The following is a 21,751-nucleotide window of genomic DNA, read 5'->3' on the forward strand; positions in this document are numbered from 1 at the left end:
AGACAGGGTCTCACTGTATTATCCAAGCTGGAGTGGAGTGGTGCCATCACATCTCACTGCAGCTTCAACCTCCTGGGCTCAAGTGATCCTCCTGCTTCAGCCTCCCAAGTAGCTGGGATCACAGATGTGTCCCACCACGCCCAGCTAATTTGTTTTTTATTTTTTGTGGAGATGGGGTCTTGCTGTGTTGCCTAGGCTGGTCTCAAACTCCTGGCCTCAAGCGATCCTCCCACCTCAACCTCCCAAAGTGCTAGGATTACAGGCATGAGCCACTGCACCCAGCCTTCAAATAAAGTTTTTATTTGACCTGCTAAAATGCAAAGCTTTGTAATAGACTTGATTACATGTTCAAGTATTTTGATGTCATATACACAAATATTTCAATGTAAATTAACTGTCTGAATAGTTTTAGGTAAGTATATAATAATATACCTGGCTTTTCATAATTTCAGTACACTTAAAGTATATTTTCCCACAATGGAAAATCTCTGAACTGTTATAGAAGCAAATTAGGTAAATGCAAAGCATTTAATTATAAAATAGTTAAATATCAAAATTATATTTAATTATTATTAATATTTTTAGAGATGGGGTCTTATTCTGTTGCTCAGGCTGGAGTATGGCAACATGACCATAGTTCACTGCAGCCTCAAATTTCTGTACTCAAGAAATCCTCCTGCCTCAGCTTCCCAAGTGGTTGGGATTATAGACGTGAACCACTGAGCACAGCTGAAGTTATATTTTAATGTGAAACTATTCTCTTAAGAAAAAAAAACTTGTTTCAGGTCCTGTACATCTTGCATAATTGAAATCTGCAATTAAAAAACATTACTAAAACGCCAAGGGTTGGAATTTCACTTTTTTTCTGGTTTACATTTAAATTTTTGAATCGCGTTTCACAATATAGTTAATGTCTTTGTTTTAAAAAAATTCTTTTAACTTTGTAGTTGAGCAACTGGGTAATTAAATTTACATTTTGAACAAAAAATGTGAGATACATAATGAAGTGTATGCTACTGATATACCTCCCACCTGCTTTGGACATATTAGACTAGATATGAAGAAGACATTTGCTTAGTTCCCTATACATCCTGGGAGAAAAGGTAGGCTGGTTAAAAGAATACGGAGGAGCTTATATCTAAGAATGAATTTGAATTTAAGATTTCAAAGAATCTTTCACTACATATTCTGTCACTAAAAAGAACCAAGTCCATCTACTGAGCCATGGAATCTCCATTCATGTGAAAAATCTTCAGAGGCTAGATGAGGGCCCCTGCTTTTCTTCCAAATGCATTTTCTGGCTTTGCCTCTAGACATTTCCCTTTAGCAGTTATTTGGAACCAGATATTGACTTCATTGAAAGCCAGGTCAAAATCTTTAGCTGAAAAGTATTAGTTAGTTTTCAGTGCAGGTTACATAAAAGAAAGAAACATCAACAACAACAACAACAACAAAAATAATTTCAGAGCCTTGCCTCTTTTGTGAGTCAGTCTCCTTGAAGGGCTTCCAGCTGGTGCATGTGTGTGGTGGGTGTGCATTAGAGGCTTTCTAATTGACGTGCAAGTGGTTGATAGAGCAATAAATCTAAACAGTGTAGTTGTCATTATTCATGATAAGGAGACTCAGAGCTAATGTACAAACTGATACTTTTAGTAACATGAAGTAAAAGCTAATGTTAACTAAAATTGACAATACTTTTTTTTTAATATATACAAACTTCAGTTGGCTCTTCACCAGGTTTCATCTTGTTTTAGGGATCTTTCTCTAAGATAAATATACTTTGTGGAGTTTTAACAGACTGGTGACTTCAGCTAAAGCATATTACCAATACAGTAATAATACTGAGTCATATGTGGTATAGAAAAAGTGCTGAATTTAGAATCAACCTAGGTTAAGAAGCCTGCCTTTTGAGAGTAGAACGGTGGCTTCCAGGGGCTGGGAGGTGGGGGAAATGGGGAGATGTTGGTCAAAGAATACAAAATTTCAGTTATGCTGGATGAATAAATTCTGGGGATCTATTGTACAGAATGGTGACTTTAGTTAGTAAGAGTGGATTATATACTTAAGATTTGCTAAGAGAGTAAATCTTAAGTGTTCTCACCACAAAAAGTAACTGTGATGTGATAGATATGTTAATTAGCCTGATTGTGGTAATTATTTAATAATGTTTACCTATATCAAAACATCACATTGTATACTTTAAATATATATAATTTTTATGTGTCAAATATACTTCAGTAAAGCTGGGGAGGGAGAACCTGCCTTTTACTAGGTGTGTATAATTTTGGACAACTCAGCAAGCCTGCCTGAGCCTCTGCTTTCTCTTCTATAAAATAGGAATCATTTCTATCCTATAGAGTTGTTGTCATAGTTAAGTGAGGTCGTGTTTATAAAGTATAGCATAGTTACTGGCGTAACATAGACAGTACATATAGCTGTGATGACTAGTGTGTTGTCTTGAATTCTAATAAAACAGGAGCTAATCTTAGTACAGGGGCATTGTCTGATGGATGGGATATAATTTCAGCTTCAAACCAAGAGTATGAGTAAAATCTTCCCTTCATGTGAAACTCAGTTTAGCCAGAATCCCACCTGAGAATTTCATTAATACAGGCAGAGAGCTGTTTGAGAAAAGAGCCACAGATAGTTGTGCTTTGAGTTTTGAGGCCTCTTCCAAAAAGAGAAGAGACTTAAACAGGATTTGGCAAACAAAGGAAATAGTTTGGCCTTTTAAATGAGCAGCAGGATGAAATATAGCACTATTAATGCACAGGAGGCTCCAATAATTAGAAAATATAGTTTGGTTAATCTACTTCTCAAAGACACATTCATTATTTGCTATGATAAATTCATTTAACTCCTAACCTGGCATTTGTTATGTATATGTATATTCTGTTTTAGCTATAACAGTTGCTGTTTAAGGTTATGGCTGTGTAGTCTATTGAGAAAAGAAAGTTGAGAAAGCATTTGCCATTCTGTAAAACTCTTGTCCTGGTTGAGGCAGCCTTAGGGGTATTGTTTTTTTGAGCACATAACATTGGATCTCTGAACTCTAGATAGAACCACTTACATGATGTGTTTAAATTTTTATTTATTTAAATAATTTTTAATGTTTATTCCCTACCTCTATCTAGAAAGGAACACTTTTGGCAGAAAAGTTTAAAACCTGATTTTTTAAGAGAGGAAACAATATTGGCATGGTATTTCTGCTTTGAATGCTCCAGATTTAACCACCCAACTCATATTCATATTTCATATAAACAAAAAGTAAACATTTAAATCTGTCCATTCTACTTTGTTTAAAGTAAAGCAGATCTGAAGTTGCTGCAGGAAGAATACTCTTTCAAATCCAGAAAAACGTGAATTCATGAGTTTATATCATAAACTCACATAATTTCAACTTCATATGTATTATATTTTTAATATGATCAACTTGATATGTCTTAGTACCTGCATCTGGGATATGTATCCTTGCACAAAGATTGTGTTAGAAATCTGTAAAGAAATCATCCCAACTTCCTAGGCAAGCACTGGCTAGGAAGCTGGGCAGAAATTCTAACTTTATGGTCAGTACTAAATGCAAAGAAGAAACCAGCAGCTATCAAAGAAAATTTTTCCCAGTACACTCCCCTGGAAGAATTGTATCAAGTTAGTAACAACTTTCTTGACTATAGATATATAGATAGTAATAGTTACCATTTTAAAGTGAAATTTTTGACAGTTGGCTGTCTAGAACTATAACATTAAAAATGCCTTCTAGTTTAGAGATTTGGTGATCATTTTAGAAACAATAGCATTATAGAAATATTTTGAGTACTTTATGTGCATCTTATTTTCATCATCACAACAATCCTATTAGCTGCAGGTATTTGTCTCCATTTTACACATAACAGCAGTTGAGCCTTTCAGAGATTGAATAACTTGCTCAAGAATGCAGATTGGTAAGTGGGAGAGTCAGGATCTGAATCCAGCTCTTATTTATTTAACTGTAACGATTGAATAATGTAGTGGTTTATTTTACCTTCTCATTTTCAACTTTCTTGAGTTGAGAATCTGAGCTTACTAATTTTCCATCATCCTTGTTTTCTAATATGCATTTCAGGTTATAAATCTTTCTAAGTGTCGGCCAGTCATGGTGACTCATGCCTGTAATCCCAGCACTTTGGGAGGCTGAGGCGGGTGGATCGCCTGAGGTCAGGAATTCGAGACCAGCCTGGCCAACATGGCAAAACCTCATCTCTACTAAGAATACAAAAATTAGCCGGGGGAGTTGGCACGTTCCTGTAATCCCAGCTACTCATGAGGCTGAGGCATGAAAATCACTTGAACCCAGGAGGTAGAGGTTGCAGCGAACCAAGATCGTGCCACTGCACTCCAGCCTGGGCAGCAGAGTGAGACTCTGTCTCAAAATCAATCAATCAGTCTTTCTAAATACCACTCTAGCTGCATCCCACATGTTCTGATATACCCTTCCTTTTTTGATGTTTTGTTCCATGTATTTTTAAATTTCCATTTTAATTTTTTTGACTCACATATTTTAGATACTTTTAAAATCTTTTTTAGAACTGTGAGTTTTTGAGGAAATATTTTTCAGGTCAATCTAGAGTTTTAAGGACTAAATATAAGTTACTGGAGAACAAAATTTGATAGACAGTTGCTTTTTCAGAGTATAAACTCATCATGTTAAACCAGTAGTTTTCATCTGCTTTTGGTTTTCCTATAATGGGCCACACCACCTGAAATTTGATAGATTTTTGTCATCTATTTGTGACTCTCTATATTGGCTACTCTTGTTTAATGTTGCTGCCTCTAATGCTAGTCTTCAGCTCTGCCACACTGCTGACTTTCCTTTTTGGTTCACGTTCCCATTGAGCATAAAAGAACCTGTAAATGGTCTTGTTCTGAGCCAACAGAAGCAACACAGACACATAAGACAATGCCATTCTGTCTTTAGATCTGTTGTCAGACCATGGTCCATGGTTCCCTAGTGGAGTTTACAAGAAGGCTCTTTAGTTTGTTCTATGATTATTTTGGATTTGTGCTGCCCAGTATGATAACCACTAAGCCACATGTGATTATTGGGTACTTGAAATATAGTTAGTCTGACCTGAGATTACATTATTAAAATTAATTTTACCTGTTTATTTTTACTTTAATGTGGCCACTAGAAAATTTAACATTAAATATGTGGCTTACAAGATATATAAGTATAGATATATCAAATAACTCTGTTTGGGGCTTAACAGTGATGAGCGAAAATGCAATGTAGCAGAGGACAGTTTTCCCCTTAGCTTCTACATGAAATTCTGGAAAAGCAGAGCTCAGATAATACATCTTAGAATTCCAGGTTTGGGCACGTGTTTTGGGTAAAGCAGGAGTGATGTTAGTATATACTTACTTTCTGAAGAAAGCAGCCAAAAACCTAATCATCCACCAGAGAACACTAGCCATGTTGAATCCACAGGTTGGTTAGATTTCTGTAAAAGTCTGAAGATTTCATTCCAGTCATCCCTCTAATTCTCGGACATGCGGTTTTATCATTAAGCCAGGACCATTAAAACCTGCTTTAAAAGCTTGTTTTGTCTAAAGGGCTAAGGGAGCAGGAACAGATGGGGATAGATGGCAAAAGTGGGCCCCTGTTTGGCAGAAGGTAAAGATACTGTCCCCTAATCTGTTTTCTGCTCCTAATGGCTTTTCCACTTCTCAGTGGCAGGTAGGAAAGTGAGGGGCTGATGAGAGACTGTAGCTCTGTCACACCTCTTTTCCATTTTCCTTTATTGGATTACAGATTTTTGTGACCTTGCCATAACCTGTAATTGTTAGACTGTGAGCTTCTTGAGGACAGGACACAGAGAATTAGTCATCTTTATATTACCTGTAAGATACAGTAAGAATATCAACAACAGTAAAATGAGTTACCCAGTGCTGCTCAACTCTTTCCTATTATGGTACACTTAGACAGTTATAATATTTGTACCACAGGGGATTCTGGCCACCCAGTACTTCTAGTCCACACAACTCTTGTACAAATTATAAAGTACTGGTGTCTCAAGTTACTTTACTGCCATCTGTTGGAAAGCTATTGTAATAAAAATGCAGGGCTATAGTGACTGTTATGAGTGGTGCCTTCCTTGAGAGTTATTCAGTGTGCATCCTGCTCAGCTGTACATGGTAGTCCTGAGGCTACCTCAGGAGCCCACCTGGCCACCTAGTGGGCTGAGAAAATCAATATTTGAATAAACCTCAACCCACGAGTGACACATCAGTGTGTCTTGGGAAATCTGATACTATGCTAAGGACGAGCCTCAACAGTAACCCTATAAAGCAGGAGTTCTTATAATTCCAGTGTTTTGGATGAGCAATCTGAGGCATAGAGAGGTCACATGAATGGCCCATGGTCATACAGCTCTCAGATGGCAGAGGTGGGATTTGAATGGAGGCAATGAGGCTACAGAGCCTAGGTTCTTAACCACAGTGATACGGTAAACCTGTTAAACCGTATCAGATGCAGCAGTTTCTCAGTCCTGCTGCCGTTTCTATCTCAGCCCACTGTAACTAGTTTAGACCTCAGCCTCTGAGTTCTTTGAATGAGTCTATAGGTTTTGGCAAAGGAAGAGGTATTTGTGCTTTTTTCTGCCAGTCCTTGTTTGTGTTAAGGTTAAGTGCTATCCCTTCCCTATATTTCAGAATAAGCTCTGGTCCCTTCCCATCCTGTGGCTTTACTTCTCTGCACAGCCCCTATTCTTGGCATCACAGAGTGATCAACCCAGACTGCTATCAGCCACCTGGGTTGATCCATTCTCTTCTAAATTCTCACTCTTCTAGATTCTAAAGCCACAAGGCCTATCCCTAGGACTATCCCTCCTTCTTTCTGTTTCTGTTCGTTCCTTTAATCCCCACCATCCCCCTCCACGCCTTGTATAACCCTTAATTGCTGTACTCCCTGGCAACATCTCTCACTTTCTCTCCAAATTATCTTACTATCTGATTTAGAAGGAAAGTGCCTCAGGGAAGGGATTGTCTTGTTATGTTGTGAAGCAGCATCTGAAGTGCCCCATAAATTAGCATCTGTAGAGAGTTTTGTATATACTAATTATTATTATTCTTGAAATACAAAAATGCTTTCTGAACCATGAGGAATTAGACTAGGATATTAATTTAATTGCCTGTACATGTTTTTTTAAAAGGAGGAAAAAAGCCTCTCTTCCTGCCTGAGAGAGCTATCAGAGCCTCAGAGCAGCAGCCAAAATCCCTAGACTTGTTCTGGGTTATTGTTTAAGTGCTTTTATATTTATTCAGAGGACCATGTTTGCAAGACAGTAAAATAAAGTCCTGTTGGTCATGTAGATCCATTTGGACCATTTATTGTGATCAGAAAGGTAGAAATGGCCCTGGAGCACCTGCCTTCAGTTTGTTTTGGCCCAGAATCTCTTATTTCCTTAGTGACACTTATGGCTAAAGTCAATGGAATTCATTTTTGGGGACACAGGGGGTTTTAAGTAATTTTCATTTATATTATATTTATGTTTACTGCTAGAGTGAATCAACATTTTTATTAGCATTTTATAATGCACATGGAGCTTTTAAGACTTGAATTTGCTGTAGACATGTATGACAGAAAGACTCATTTACAGGACTACTGGTCTTTTCCAATGCTTGCTCTGAGAATATACCTAAAAGAGTAGTGTCTAGCTAAATAGCTTGCTTTAAAAATCTTTATGTTAGAATTTGGTTGCCAGGTTTTTCTGAATATGAATGTTAGTATATTTTGATTAACAGTTTAACAAATGTCCCTTTATGAATGAAATGCTAGTCAGAATAAACTGAGGTGACCTTAAAATTACCTATTGAAGGCTGGGTGCCGTGGCTTATGCTGGTAATCCCAGCACTTTGGGAGGCCAAGGTGGGTGGATCACAAGGTCAGGAGTTCGAGACCAGCCTGGCCAACATAGTGAAACCCCGTCTCTACTAAAAATAAAAAAACTAGCTGGGTGGGGTGGCATACACCTGTAGTCCCAGATGCTTGGGAGGCTGAGGCGGGAGAATCGCTTGAACCTGGGAGGTGGAGGTTGCAGTGAGCCAAGACTGTGCCATTGCACTCCAGCCTGGGTGACAGAGTGAGACTCTATCTCAAAAAAAAAAAAAAAAAAAAAAAACCTATTGAATTACTTCTAAATCTTAAATAGAAAGTAGTGGAAGAAGTTTACTACTTATGCAAGTGTCCATGTCTGAGAGACAGTATGATGACAGGGCCTTATTGCATTGTCCAACTATGTAGGGTCACAATTAACACACTGGATACATTCAAGGTAGAATCACAGAGCATGCAATTGCTTTTTATCTTCATCCATACTTTCTGCAGCATTCCTCCCCACCCTAAGACACAGTCTTATTATGCCAAATTGTTCTTGTCTTCAGGCTTTTGGTAACTATAGAACAAGTTGATTCAAAAAAACAAGCTCATCTCATTTTTAGATGATTAACTCACTTTGGGGACTAGATTGTTTCCTTGTCCAGGTTACATGGTGCTGCTCTAGGAGCAGTTGGACACTTTATGCTTGTAAAGATCAGGGAGTACTGCAGGGGGCTGGACAGTTGTAAGATTCAGGCTGCCAAAGAGCTGAGGGATCACCGATTGTAGTGGTTCTCCAGCTCTGGCTATACGTCAGAGTATCCTGGGGAGCTTTCTTTACAAGCACCAGTGCTGGAGCTGTACCTCTTCTGTTTACAATTGGAAAAAGTGAGGCCCTGAGAGGTGAATTGACTTGTATGTGGCCATATACAATTAGGTGCTATGAAAAATCATAACATTAGGAGGTAATAACATTATTTCCACATCCTCGTTGAAATGCTCTTATTTTGGATTGAGCAATTGTTAAATGAGATCATAAGCAGTGCAGAAAACAAGGTGGGACCACCTTGACACTGTCATTGGCTTTTGAAGTATCTGCCCTGTAATAAAAGTAAGTATAACAGAACCACCTTCAATGCCTTCCACATATTATTCATATCGAGGAGAGACTTTACTGTCAGTTGTCACAAAACCTTAGTGTCAGTCTGGTTACATGGTAGTTATACCTCCTACCCAGGCCAGGACTTGTTTGTTCAGTTTTTGTGTGGGACAAGGTTTTCAATTGAAGCTTTAATTATACCTGGTAAACAGAATGAAGCAGGTAAGCTCTTCTAATTAAGCACTTATTAAAGTGCTTAAAGTTTTTCATAATGGAAGTGTGTTTTTATTTTCAAACAAAGGCACTGTAAAAATTTTAGATAAGGAGACAGAACAGTGTCAGTCATCATTCCCTTTGTAATTATTGAGGGCAGAGGGGCAGGAAGAGGTACAAATATCATCAACATTTACCGAAAAACTATGGTATGGAGGCCTTTTGTTAGGCTCTGGAAACACAAAGGTTCAGCCCATACCTTTGAGAAGTTTGTTATGTTTTATTGAGAGAACGTGTGTGTGTGTGTGTGTGTGTGTGTGTGTGTGTGTGTGTGTGTGTGTTTAAAATCTCTTGATAGTGATTTGTATTTCTGGTTTTTCTAAATACAAAGTTTAGTAAACATATCCTAATTACCATTTTAACAAATATCCTTTTGTGATAAGGCGAACAACTAAGCCAAACAACTAAGTCAAAATTTATTTTAATATATTTGAGTATATGTGTTTATATGTTAATATACAATGTGTGTATGTTGTTAATTTTTAATGGGTATGTACAGCATGTATGGGTTGTGCAGTGATTTTCAAGTGAGTGCCACAGATGAAAAATGCTACCTCACAGGTAATTGTGAGATTGAGACACTTGATGTAAAATGCTTAACACTGTGTCTGGCACATAGTAAATGTTCAGTAATCCTCATTATCTACATATTTATTATACCACCACTGCTATAGGAATTCATAGGAAAAAGAGAACTGTAGGTTAAGGAGATCAGAGAAAAAGGAAAGCATAATTTAAGCAATACATTTTGCCTCTATTTTATTTAACATATCTTTTGCCTAAGACTTAAACTGCTAATAGCAAACAGTTTGGAAAGTATTATATAATATAAATACATATTAATAATGTGACCTCTTTTATTTCAGGAACTTTATATTGCTGTTGGAATATCTGGAGCCATCCAACATTTAGCTGGGATGAAAGACAGCAAGGTAATTGTATATCAGTGATGTTAAAATGTTTCCACATTTTAGGATTTGGCTTACCTTGTATGTTTCCATGTAGTTACAGTGCATGTAGTCAAGCCATTCACACTAATGTAGATCTGGGAACTGAAAGAAATAAAAGCTACCGTTCACTGCCTTAAAAATTATTGGTCACAGAGGCAGTGCTGTGTCATGGAAAGAGGCCTGAACTTGAGTTATAGCTCCACTGCTAACTTAATGCATGATGAGTGCTGTCTGCAAACTCAGTTTCTTTGTCTACTAAATGTGGGTATTGAATGATGATCACTAAGTTGCCCTTCAGCTATAACAATCTGTGGATAGAAAATATCAGGCTTAAACAATCTGATGATTTCTGAACGTGTAACTTATTTTTGAGGTTTTGATCCCTGATTCTCTCTCTGTCTGCTTCACTTTGGTCCTCTAACCCTCACAATCTCATATATCAGCAGGGCCCCACTTCTTGGGTTGTTATCAAAGTATAACCAACACATTTTGGGTTGGAGCATCAGGCCATCTTAATATCTCAGTATCTCAGTAATTATCAAAAGTGCAGTAAGTATGGGGCCGGGCACGGTGGCTCACGCCTGTAATCCCAGCACTTTGGGAGGCCGAGGCCAGCGGTTCATGAGGTCAGGAGATCGAGACCATTCTGGCTAACACGGTGAAACCCCGTCTCTACTAAAAATACAAAAAAAATTAGCCGGGCATGGTGGCGGGTGCCTGTAGTCCCAGCTACTCGGGAGGCTGAGGCAAGAGAATGGCGTGAACCCGGGAGGCGGAGCTTGCAGTGAGCCGAGATTGCGTCACTGCACTCCAGCCTGAGTAACAGAGCGAGACTACGTCTCAAAAAAAAAAAAAAAAAGGTGCAATAAGTAGAGGAAGGAAACACTTAATTTTTATTTGTTTATTTATTTTTTTGAGACAAGAGTCTCGCTCTGTCGCCCAGGCTGATTTCACCCAGGCTGGAGTGCAGTGGCCTGATCTCGGCTCACTGCTAGCTCCGCCTCCCGGGTTCATGCCATTCTCCTGCCTCAGCCTCCTGAGTAGCTGGGACTACAGGCGCCCACCACCACACCCGGCTAATTTTTTTTTTTTTTTTTTTGAGACGGAGTCTTGCTCTGTCACCCAGGCTGGAGTGCAGTGGCGCAATCTCGGCTCACTGCAAGCTCCGCCTTCCAGGTTCACGCCATTCTCCTGCCTCAGCCTCTCCGAGTAGCTGGGACTACCGGCGCCCACCACCACGCCCGGCTAATTTTTTGTGTTTTTAGTAGAGACGGGGTTTCACCGTGGTCTCGATCTCCTGACCTCATGATCCGCCCGCCTCGGCCTCCCAAAGTGCTGGGATTACAAGAGTGAGCCACCGCGCCCGGCCCCGGCTAATTTTTTTGTATTTTTAGTAGAAATGAGGTTTCACTGTGTTAGCCAGGATGGTCTTGATCTCCTGACCTGGTGATCCACCCGCTTCAGCCTCCCAAAGTGCTGGGATTACAGGCATAAGCCACCGTGCCCGGCCAGGAAACACTTGATTTTAACTTGCTACTTGGACTACTCTGAAAGTCCTGTGTAACGATTCTGAACATATATTTCAGAATATGACACATTAATTCATGCATAATAATGTATAGTTTGAATTATGAACTTATCTTTCATGAAGTCAGAGATGCCTCTGACATTCCTGCATTTATCCATTCAGATGGAAGCTTGATATAAAAGATAATAAAACTTTTAACAGGCTTAACTTCTAACTTGAAATGCATGCACTACCTCTTTGTAGCTTCTAAATGAACTGGCCCAAAACCAGTCAGATTTTACAGTTGGATGGTAGGTTTCTTTACTGAGCTGTGAAAACAGCAGTGCCAATGGGGAAAATGTGATTGCTGCATTAAGAAAAAATAATAAATGAAAGAAACTCCAACACCAGCAGCCTTAAAGTATATTTTTAGCCAGACCAGTTCAGACATAGCTAGAATTCTGCTTCTCTAAAAATAAAAGATTCTGCCTGTCAAGAAGATACCAATGAAAATTCTCACCCCATGCCAACAGGGCTGGATTGTGGGAGAGACACTAGGTAGTGTATGTCAGAGCAAATAGGGAACAGTTGAAGTAAGGAGACTGGTGTTGGGGGTCAGCCAAGACTTTGTATCTCCATCTAGTCAACAGATGTTTATTAAGACCATTCCTTGTACTAGAAGCTGGGAATGCTGAAATGAAAAAGACATAGCCCTTGTTGTCACTGTCTCATCCTGTTGTCTGTGTCGTCCTGTGTTGTCATAGCCCCATTATCTGCATAGGAGACAGTCTTTAGTTCTAAAATGGGATATTAGAATGGTTTAAATCTGACAGTTGCATTCCCTACAAGCTGCAATTTTAATTAGAATCCTGGTTTAGTTGAAGGAATTCAAGATTTGATTGTTAAATCAAATGAATCTAATGAAAGCACTTTCTGAACTAATATATAGTAATATGGTTGAGGCCATGTGCAGTGGCTCACACCTGTAATCCCAGCACTTTGGAGGCCACGGCGGGCAGATCACCTGAGGTCAAGAGATCGAGACCATCCTGGCTAACACGATGAAACCCCATCTCTACTAAAAATAGAAAAAATTAACCGGGCGTGGTGGCGGGCGCCTGTAGTCCCAGCTACTTGGGAGGCTGAGGCAGAAGAATGGCATGAACCCGGGAGGCGGAGGCTGCAGTGAGCCGAGATCGCGCCACTGCACTCCAGCCAGGGTGACAGAACGAGACTCCATCTAAAAAAAAAAAAAAAAAAAAGTAATAATAATATGGCTGAATACAATCTATGCATTTCAAAGCTTAGTAAAGAGGAAGAACTTGAGCTTGTGAGGAGCTATTGAGAGAGCTTTGGATACAAGCAAGACTTTATTGTGGTTCTTTACAATTGATTATTTAGGAATATTATTTTAATAATCTGAAGAACAATAACCAGCCCCACATCTTTTTTGTTAAATACTGTAGTGGTTCCTTGCCCACAGTTATATGCTCTCTCTTTAAAAATAACTTTTAAGGCAGGCATGGTGGCTCACTGTAATCCCAGCACTTTGGGAGGCCAAGGCAGGAGGATCACTTGAGCCCAGGAGTTGGAGAGTGGCCTGGGCAACACAGTGAGAACCCCATCTCTCCAAAAAATGAAAGAATTATCTGAGCATAGTGGTATACCCCTGTGGTCCCAGCTACTCAGGAGGTTGAGGTGGGAGGATCACTTGAGCCCAGGAGATCAAGGCTTCTGTGAGCTGATTGTACCACTGCACTCCAGCCTGAGCAACACAATGAGACCCTGTCTCAAAGTAATAATGATAATAACAATTGTTATATAGTATAATGAAAAAGCTTTCGGATGATTAAACTCCCAGATGTCTGACTAAGTGGCCTCTAGAAGAATAATTTACCATCAATAACTAAACAAATCTCTATTTATCGCTGTGAAGCAGGTTACACATTCCCAAAAGAGAAACACATCAATGCAAATCAACACCTGCAATTCAAAATGTTTGTTCTTGTGCCTTTGGATTTGAGGCTCATGTCTGAAACTTGTTTATTGTCTCTGACCATGCATCTTAATGTGTGTAGCATGTTTCTCTGGATTAGCAGTTACCTGGACCATACCATGTTCCAATCTTAGACATTCTGGCATCTTCTGCACATCTCTCTGAGGAACCCCTCTAAGGGAAATACGCAGATGTTGGATATCATGTAGCCTGTATTTTAAGTCAGGCTACATCAAAATACTTAATGTATTTTTTAATACCAGCTGTTTTCACAACATACAATGCCAGGTAGGTAGAAACTTAATTTTACTTCTAGAGATTTGAATTATTTTTAGTCCACAATCTATTAAAATAATACTACATTAGAGTGTAACTGCAGTGGTGTTAGAAGCATCTATGGGGAATACCAAACTATTTGTATTGATAAACTATCTGATATTAATAAAAGAATGATTTGAATGATAGCTTTTCCTTTTTTTTTTTTCTTTGAGACGGAGTCTCACTCTGTCACCCACGCTAACGTACGGTGCACAATCTTGGCTCACTGCAACCTCCACCTCCCAGATTTGAGCGATTCTCCTGTCTCAGCCTCCCGAACAGCTGGGAGTACAGGCGCGCACCACCACACTTGGCTAATTTTTGTGTGTTTAGTAGAGATGGGGTTTCACCATATTGGCCAGGCTGGTCTCGAACTCCTGACCTCAAGTGATCCGCCTGCTTCGGCCTCTCAAAGTGCTGGGATTACAGGCATAAGCTTTTATCTTTTATTTGTAGAGATGGGGTCTCCCTGTGTTGCGCAGGCTGGTCTTGAACTCCTGGGCTCAAGTGATCCTCCCACCTCCACCTCCCAAAGTGCTGGGATTATAGGTATGCGTTACCATGCCTGGCCTGCATTTAAGAATATTTTTATAGCAAATAAGAGAAATGTTTGACAGCTTTTATAAGAGATACATGTAATTTGTTTCTTTTATTAATCTATTTGCTATGTACATAAGGACTTAAAGCTGTTTAACGTCCCTTAATAACAGGCTGACAAGATAGTTTAGCTTTCATATTGTTAGAATATCCCAGAATAATTATTTTATTTTATTTATTTATTTATTTTTGAGACAGAGTCTCGCTCTGTCGCCCAGGCTGGAATGCAGTGGCGCGATCTCAGCTCACTGCAACCTCCGCCTCCCGGGTTCATGCCATTCTCCTGCCTCAGCCTCCCGAGTAACTTGGACTGCAGGCGCCCGCCACCACGCCCAGCTAAGTTTTTGTATTTTTCAGTAGAGATGGGGTTTCACCGTGTTAGCCAGGATGGTCTTGATCTCCTGACCTTGTGATCTGCCCGCCTCGGCCTCCCAAAGTGCTGGGATTACAGGCGTGAGCCACCGCGCCTGGCCTATTTATTTATTTTTATTTTTATTTTTGTCGAGACAGAGTCTCACTGCTGGAGTGCAGTGGCGTGATCTCTGCTCACTGCAACTTCTGCCTCCCAGGTTCAAGTGAGTCTCCTGCCTCAGTCTCCCAAGTAGTTGGGATTACAGGCACACGCCACCATGCCTGGCTAATGTTTGTATTTTTAGTAGAGACAGGTTTTACCATGTTGGCCAGGCTAGTCTCAAACTCCTGACCTCAGGTGATTCACCTGTCTTGGCCTCCCAAAGTGCTGGGATTACAGGTGTGAGCCACTGTGCCTGTCCTCCAGAATAATTTAAAATAATAAATGAAGGACAAAATAATTTGCACTACAAAGGCTGTGGATTTGGGTATAGATTTGTTACTTTTTCACCTAAAATCAAAATTTTTTTTTGTAAGTCAAAAGAAGAACTTTTAAAAAATAATGATTTTAAACTCTTTAATACTGAGATGGGCTAGATGTGGGTAAGAGAGAATTTTATTACATTCCAACCTGGAAATTTCTAATAAATTTACAATATTGACACAGATGCATCAAATCTTATTTGGTAGACATTTTAAGAATATTAATATATTGTAAGGGAAGTTAAAATAGAACTATCAGTCTGTGTGGAATGTTTTCTTGGTAAAAGTCAAACTCTTTGTTCTTATTTCACAGACAATTGTGGCTATTAATAAAGACCCAGAAGCTCCAATTTTCCAAGTGGCAGATTATGGAATAGTTGCAGATTTATTTAAGGTAAGCTGGCCTTGAGAGAAATTGCTATTATCTAGATTGTTATCCGAGAAACTCTCAGAATTGGTCAGGGATGAAGCTATTAAAAGAAAACATTGTGTGTTTGTGTGTCTATGTTTGTATGTATACTGTTAATATATGTACACAATTCTGACCTACTTTAAGTTGCTCTAAGAGTAGATATGTGTTGTTTATATAGAGCATTATAACTTTCCTTTTAAGAAAGAGTCCAAATTGTCTTTAAAATATCCACATGGCGGCCGGGCGTGGTGGCTCACTCCTGTAATCCCAGCACTTTGGGAGACCAAGGCGGGCGGATCATGAGGTCAGGAGATCGAGGCCATCCTGGCTAACACAGTGAAACCCTGTCTCTACTAAAAAATACAAAAAATTAGCTGGATGTGGTGGCAGGTGCGTGTAGTCCCAGCTACTCGGGAGGCTGAGGCAGGAGAATAGTGTGAACCCAGGAGGCAGAGCTTGCAGTGAGCAGAGATCACGCAACTATACTCCAGCCTGGGTGACAGAGTGAGACTCTGTCTCAAAAAAAAAAAAAAAAAAAAAAAACCCACATAGTTTTTGGCATCTCATGTGCTAAGTTAATGCACAATGTGAAGTGATTCAAGTAATTTATAACCTAGAATCATATTTGGCAGGTACCCTAAAGAAATTAACATCAAAACCCCTTATTCAGGGATTTGCCAAGAATGCTAGAGCTTTTCAGGGGAGAGTAGGCACTCATATCCAGCTTATCCAACTCAATAGGAATGCTCTGCTTGCTGTGTTTGTGGGTTAATGGCCTTCCTTAGCTGACGAGCATAGGGAGAGCACTTATTTCCCACTCCTCACACTCTTGAGTGTTCCTTCTTTCTTGCCGTCACCTCCATATTTGACCTTCCCATGAGAAAAATTACTTTCATGATATTAATTAGTGAATTACAGGTGATGAGCACCTGATACTCATTTGGCCACATTTAAAGGTCATGACTCATGCATGGCCTGGTCTCTTCTTTTCCCTGGGTCTGCCTACATGTTTCTAGGTTATCTTATGCAGAAATCACTCATGCAGGAATTGACACTCTGAAAATAGCATCCAACCCTAGGAAAAGTGGGTTTGCTGGGGTGAGGAACCCCTCATGTAGAACCACAGCGAGGGGCTATGGGCCTCAGTGGAGAGGCCTCGGCCTCAGTGGAGAGGCTTCAGCCTGAGAACAGAGCTACAGGTGGTCCCCTCAGCAAGAAGATTGGCCCATTTCTGTGACTTCACCAGCACTGCATATGATCTAGAGGAACTAGTGAGTGTGCCTGGAGAGCACATTTGTACTTTGAAGTATGTTCATGCTCAGTGAAGGATGGAAATAGGACCCTTGAGCCGATTACTCCGTGATGGCTCAGACTGCATGCAAAGACTAGGATGGGGCTCTTGCTCTGGCTCAGTGTTGGGCATACTTCCCCTCAGAAGGCCCCCGCCAAAGAGCTTAGATTTTGTCTTGGGAAAAACATTACCCCTCTTCAGTAACCCTGAAGCTCTGTATTTGGTATTTGGGGTTCAGGCAGGTCAGCTGCTCATGTTGCCTGGCCCAAGTGCGTAAGAACAAACAGTAATGTCAGTCATTTTCCCACTAAGATGTTCCAGTGGGAAGGGGAGCTGGTATGAAAAAGAGAATTTTTTTTTTCTGTGTATAATGATAACTTTGTTCACGTAGTAAGAATTCACTTCTTACTATTGGTGTGAATAGGGGGTAAATATTATTTTTATTTAAAAGCAAAATTAAGTACTTTCTGAACCTCATCCATGTTTGCAAGTAGATGTCTACTGTAGTTGCCTTTTTTCCTCAAGAGAATATTTTAATAAACTTATAAGTAATTTTGTTACATTTTTCTGTCTGCCTGTGTACTATGTATTAAAACTCACATGGGGGCTTTCATGATAAAAAGATAAACTGTTAAGCAGTTGGAAATTTTCAGTGTTCTTCCAGTGGACACCTGCCTTGGGGCAGGAGCTTCGTTGTAGTCATTATTGATAGAATGGGGTCACACACATTGTGCTCCTGCATTAAGGGCAGCTCCCAGGTTTGGCATGAGAATATGCATGTGTGTGGACACAGAGGTATCTCAGTGAGAAAGAGTCCTAAGACAGTGAAGTGGAACGAGGCCTTAAAAATCATCTAGTCAGCTGACTTCCAGTTTCAGGTTCTCAGGCTCCTTTTGGTATTTTAGGAAGCCCACACTGGACTAGAGAGAGACTTTAGACCAAGATATCATGTTTATGTGCTTTTAGCTAGAATTGTATTAAGGCAATCACTATCTCCTACAGCTTAGAAGTTCTGAAGTGCATGGCCAGGAGCGGTGGCTCACACCTGCAATCCCAGCACTTTGGGAGGCTGAGGCAGGCGGATCACCCGAGCTCAGGAGTTTGAGACCAGCCTGGGCAAGATGGTGAAACGCTGTCTCTACTAAAACTGTGAAAAACAAATTAGCTGAGCATGGTGATGCATGCCTGTAATCCCAGCTACTCGAGAGGCTGGGGCACAAGAATCACTTGAGCCTGGGAGGCAGAGGTTGCAGTGAGCCAAGATGGTGCCACTGGACTCCAGCCTGGGCAACAGAGCAAGACTCTGTCTCAAAAAAAAAAAAAAAGTTCTGAAGTACAGTTATATATGTATTTGATTAATACAAAAGTAGAGAAGTTAATCAGTCCTTAAAAAATGCAGTTTGGGAGGCCAGGCACAATGGCTTATGCCTGTAATCCCAGCACTTTGGAAGGCCGAGGAAAGGCGGATCACTTGAGTCCAGGAGTAGGAGACCAGCCTGGGCAACGTGGTGAAACCCCATCTCTACAAAAAATACAAAAATTAGCCGGCTCTGGTGACATGTGCCTGTGGTCCCAGCTACTTGGGAGACTGAGGTAGGAGGGTCACGTGGGCCCAGGAGATTGAGACTTCAGTGAGCCATGATTATACCACTGCACTTCAGCCTCGGCAACAGAGTAAGACCCTGTCTCAAAAAAAAAAATTCAATTTGGGGGAAAAAAACTAAAGATTATAAAAATATTAAACATATGGCAGACTCCTGTTTGTTACTATGTGAGTAACACAAGCCAGGTGCATTCTTTTTAAGTTGCCTGTCCCAGAGATATGTGATTTGGGACAATCAGCAGGTTATGGGCACAACTAAGCCGGGGTCCTGCTTCTGTTCCCCTTCTCTCTCATCTCTCTGCCTCTCTGGCTCAGCAGGTACTACAGCTGGGTGGCTCACCACTACTATTGTACCTTGGATAAGGTGCAGTAAAAAGAATCGCACCTTTGACAGACTCTAGGAACCTACAGAGTATGCATCAAGTCGTTTTCTCAGCTGAAATTAGAATGAGCTTATTGTAGGTGAATACTGTAGTAATTCTGACAGAAGAGCACAGACAAAGTGGTTTGGTGAATATACTCCTTACTGGGGTGACCTCGTTTTTTAAAAATCAAATATTTAAAGAAAATATTTTAAAAATCAAATATTTAATACTTTTGATTTAAAAAAATCAAAAATACAATATTTGTATAATTATATTTCTTAATGTTATATTTATAGTTTATAATAAAATTTTATTTTTTGTATTTTATGTATTGTTATTATATTTTAAAATTATAATTTTTAAACATATTTATGTAACATTAAGAAATATATAAGGTAACATCTTTATATAACATTAAGAAATACAATTAATTATACAAATTATGGGTGAGAATTAATTAGCATTATCTATTTTGGATTACGATCTAAAGAAAATAGAAGTCAAATAATAGCGTACAGAAAGGACTTTTTTAGCCTAATTTTTGTGTGAAAATTTTAAATTGCAAATTGTATCATGTGTAACATGTATATACAGCTGTTAGACTAATAATTCCCTAGGTGATATTTTGCTCACCAAGTAGAACTGTATCTGGAGTAAAAATGAATATGCATAACATTTTATTCTCTTGTATTAATTGGTTCGCTTGACCCTTCAACAATCATTAGTTATAAAGGACAAGTTTGTTTTTCCCACAGAAATAATATGTTATAGTAATTAAGACCTTTAATTCCAATTCTACCTTGGCCACATACTAGTTAAATTATCTTGGCTAAGATATTTAATCTCTGGACATCAGCTTCCTTGTAAGTAATGTAAATATTACACTACCTCTTTAAATGTTGTAATGAAGATTAAATGAGATTATACTGTACCTAATACTAATAGAGTCTGTGACAAATATTAGCCTGCCTGTTCTGTACAGGTACATAGTAGGTGCTCAATAAATGGTAAATATTATAATTGTAGTTACAGTGATAGGGCATAGGGCACCACCTGTTTTTTTGTTTGTTTGTTTTAATATAACAGCTTTACTGAGATATAATTCACGTACCATAAAACTCACCATTTAAAAATGTACAATTCAGTGAATTTTAGTATTTTCACAGTTACACAACCACTATCACACATTTCATCACACCAAAAAGAATTCCATACCTATCAGCATTCACTCCCTGTTTTACATTCTGCATCCCCAGCCCCCAGCCCCAGCTCCTGTCAACCACTAATCTACTTTCTGTTTCTATAGATTGGCCAGTCCTGGATGTTTCATATAAATGGAATTATGTAATATGTGATCTTTGTGATTGACTTCTTTCAGTTAACATAAGGTTTTCAAAGTTCATCCATGTTATAGCCTGTGTTAGTACTTTGTTTCTTTTTCTTGCCAAATAATATCCATTGTAGGGGTATGTAACATTTTGTTCATTCATTTATCATTTAATGGACATGTTGGGTTTTTCCCCTTTTTGGCTATTATGAATAATGCTGCTATGAACATTCACATATGAGGTTTTGTGCAGACCTATGTTTTCATTGCTTTTGGATGGATGTCTAGGAATGGAATTGCTGGGTCACCTGGTAACTCTGAGTTTAACATTTTGAATACCCGTCAGGTTGTTTTCAAAGTGGCTGCCCCCTTTTACATTCCCACCAAAAATGTGTGAGGGCTCCAGTTTTTCTATATACTCATTAATATATGTTATTGTCTGTCTTTTTAAATATAACCCTTCTAATGAGTGTGAGGTGGTATCTCATTGTGGTTTTGATTTGTATTTCCCTGATGGCAAATGACGTTTAGTATCTTTTCATCTGCTTATTGGCCATTTGTATATTTTCTTTGGAGAAAGCTTATTCAGATCCTTTGTAATTTTTAAATCACATTATCTTTTTGTTCTTGAGTTGTTAGTGTTCTTTATATATTATGAATATAAGTCCCTTATTGAATATTTGATTTGCAAATATTTTCTCCCATTGTGTGGGTTGTCTTTTCACTTTCTTAATGGTGTCCTTTAAAGCATGAAAGTTTTAAATTTTGTCAATGCCTATGAAAAAGGGGGAGAAAAAGTTTTAAAATAAAGAAAGTTTTAAATTTTGATGAAATCCAGCTTACCAATTTTTTCTTTGTTGCTTATGCTTGAAGTCTCATATCTAAAAAACCATTGCCAGCCAGGCATGGTGACTCACACCTGTAATCCCAGCACTGGGAGGCCAAGGTGGGTGGATCACTCGATGTCACGAGTTTGAGACCAGCCTGGCCAATATGGTGAAACCCCATCTCTACCAAAAAATACAAAAATTAGCTAGGCATGGTGGCACGCACCTATAGCCCCAGCTACTGGGGAGGCTGAGGTGGAAGAATCATTTGAACTTGGGAAGAGGCAGAAGTTGCAGTGAGCCAAGATCATGCCACTGCACTCCAGCCTGGGCAAAAGAGAACCCATCTCAAAAAAAAAACAAAACAGAAACCCATTGCCTAATCCATAGTGTAGTGAATATTGGCCTACAAGTATCTGCTCAAGCCCCTGCTTTCAGTTCTTTTGGGTATATAACTAGGAGTAGAATTGCTGGGTCATATGATAATTCTGTGTTTAGCT

At 39.3% G+C, this 21,751-nt stretch overlaps 1 protein-coding gene across 3 annotated transcripts in view; it reads left to right on the plus strand.

The window, feature by feature from the left end:
• ETFA (electron transfer flavoprotein subunit alpha) overlaps nt 1-21,751 on the plus strand; it is a 103,894-nt gene that overhangs the window by 78,511 nt on the left and 3,632 nt on the right. Inside the window, exons 10-11 of one of the 3 annotated variants that reach the window (XM_055277662.2) lie at nt 10,091-10,156; nt 15,740-15,820. In XM_055277662.2, coding sequence (XP_055133637.2) covers nt 10,091-10,156; nt 15,740-15,820 — 147 coding nt within the window. Of the gene's footprint in view, nt 1-10,090; nt 10,157-14,168; nt 14,625-14,779; nt 14,801-15,739; nt 15,821-21,751 lie in introns of those variants that run through there. The other 2 variants (XM_063638716.1, XM_055277661.2) reach the window with 2 other exon arrangements.

The sequence above is a fragment of the Symphalangus syndactylus genome, chromosome 5, assembly GCF_028878055.3.
Source record: "Symphalangus syndactylus isolate Jambi chromosome 5, NHGRI_mSymSyn1-v2.1_pri, whole genome shotgun sequence".
Taxonomy (NCBI): Eukaryota; Metazoa; Chordata; class Mammalia; order Primates; family Hylobatidae; genus Symphalangus; species Symphalangus syndactylus.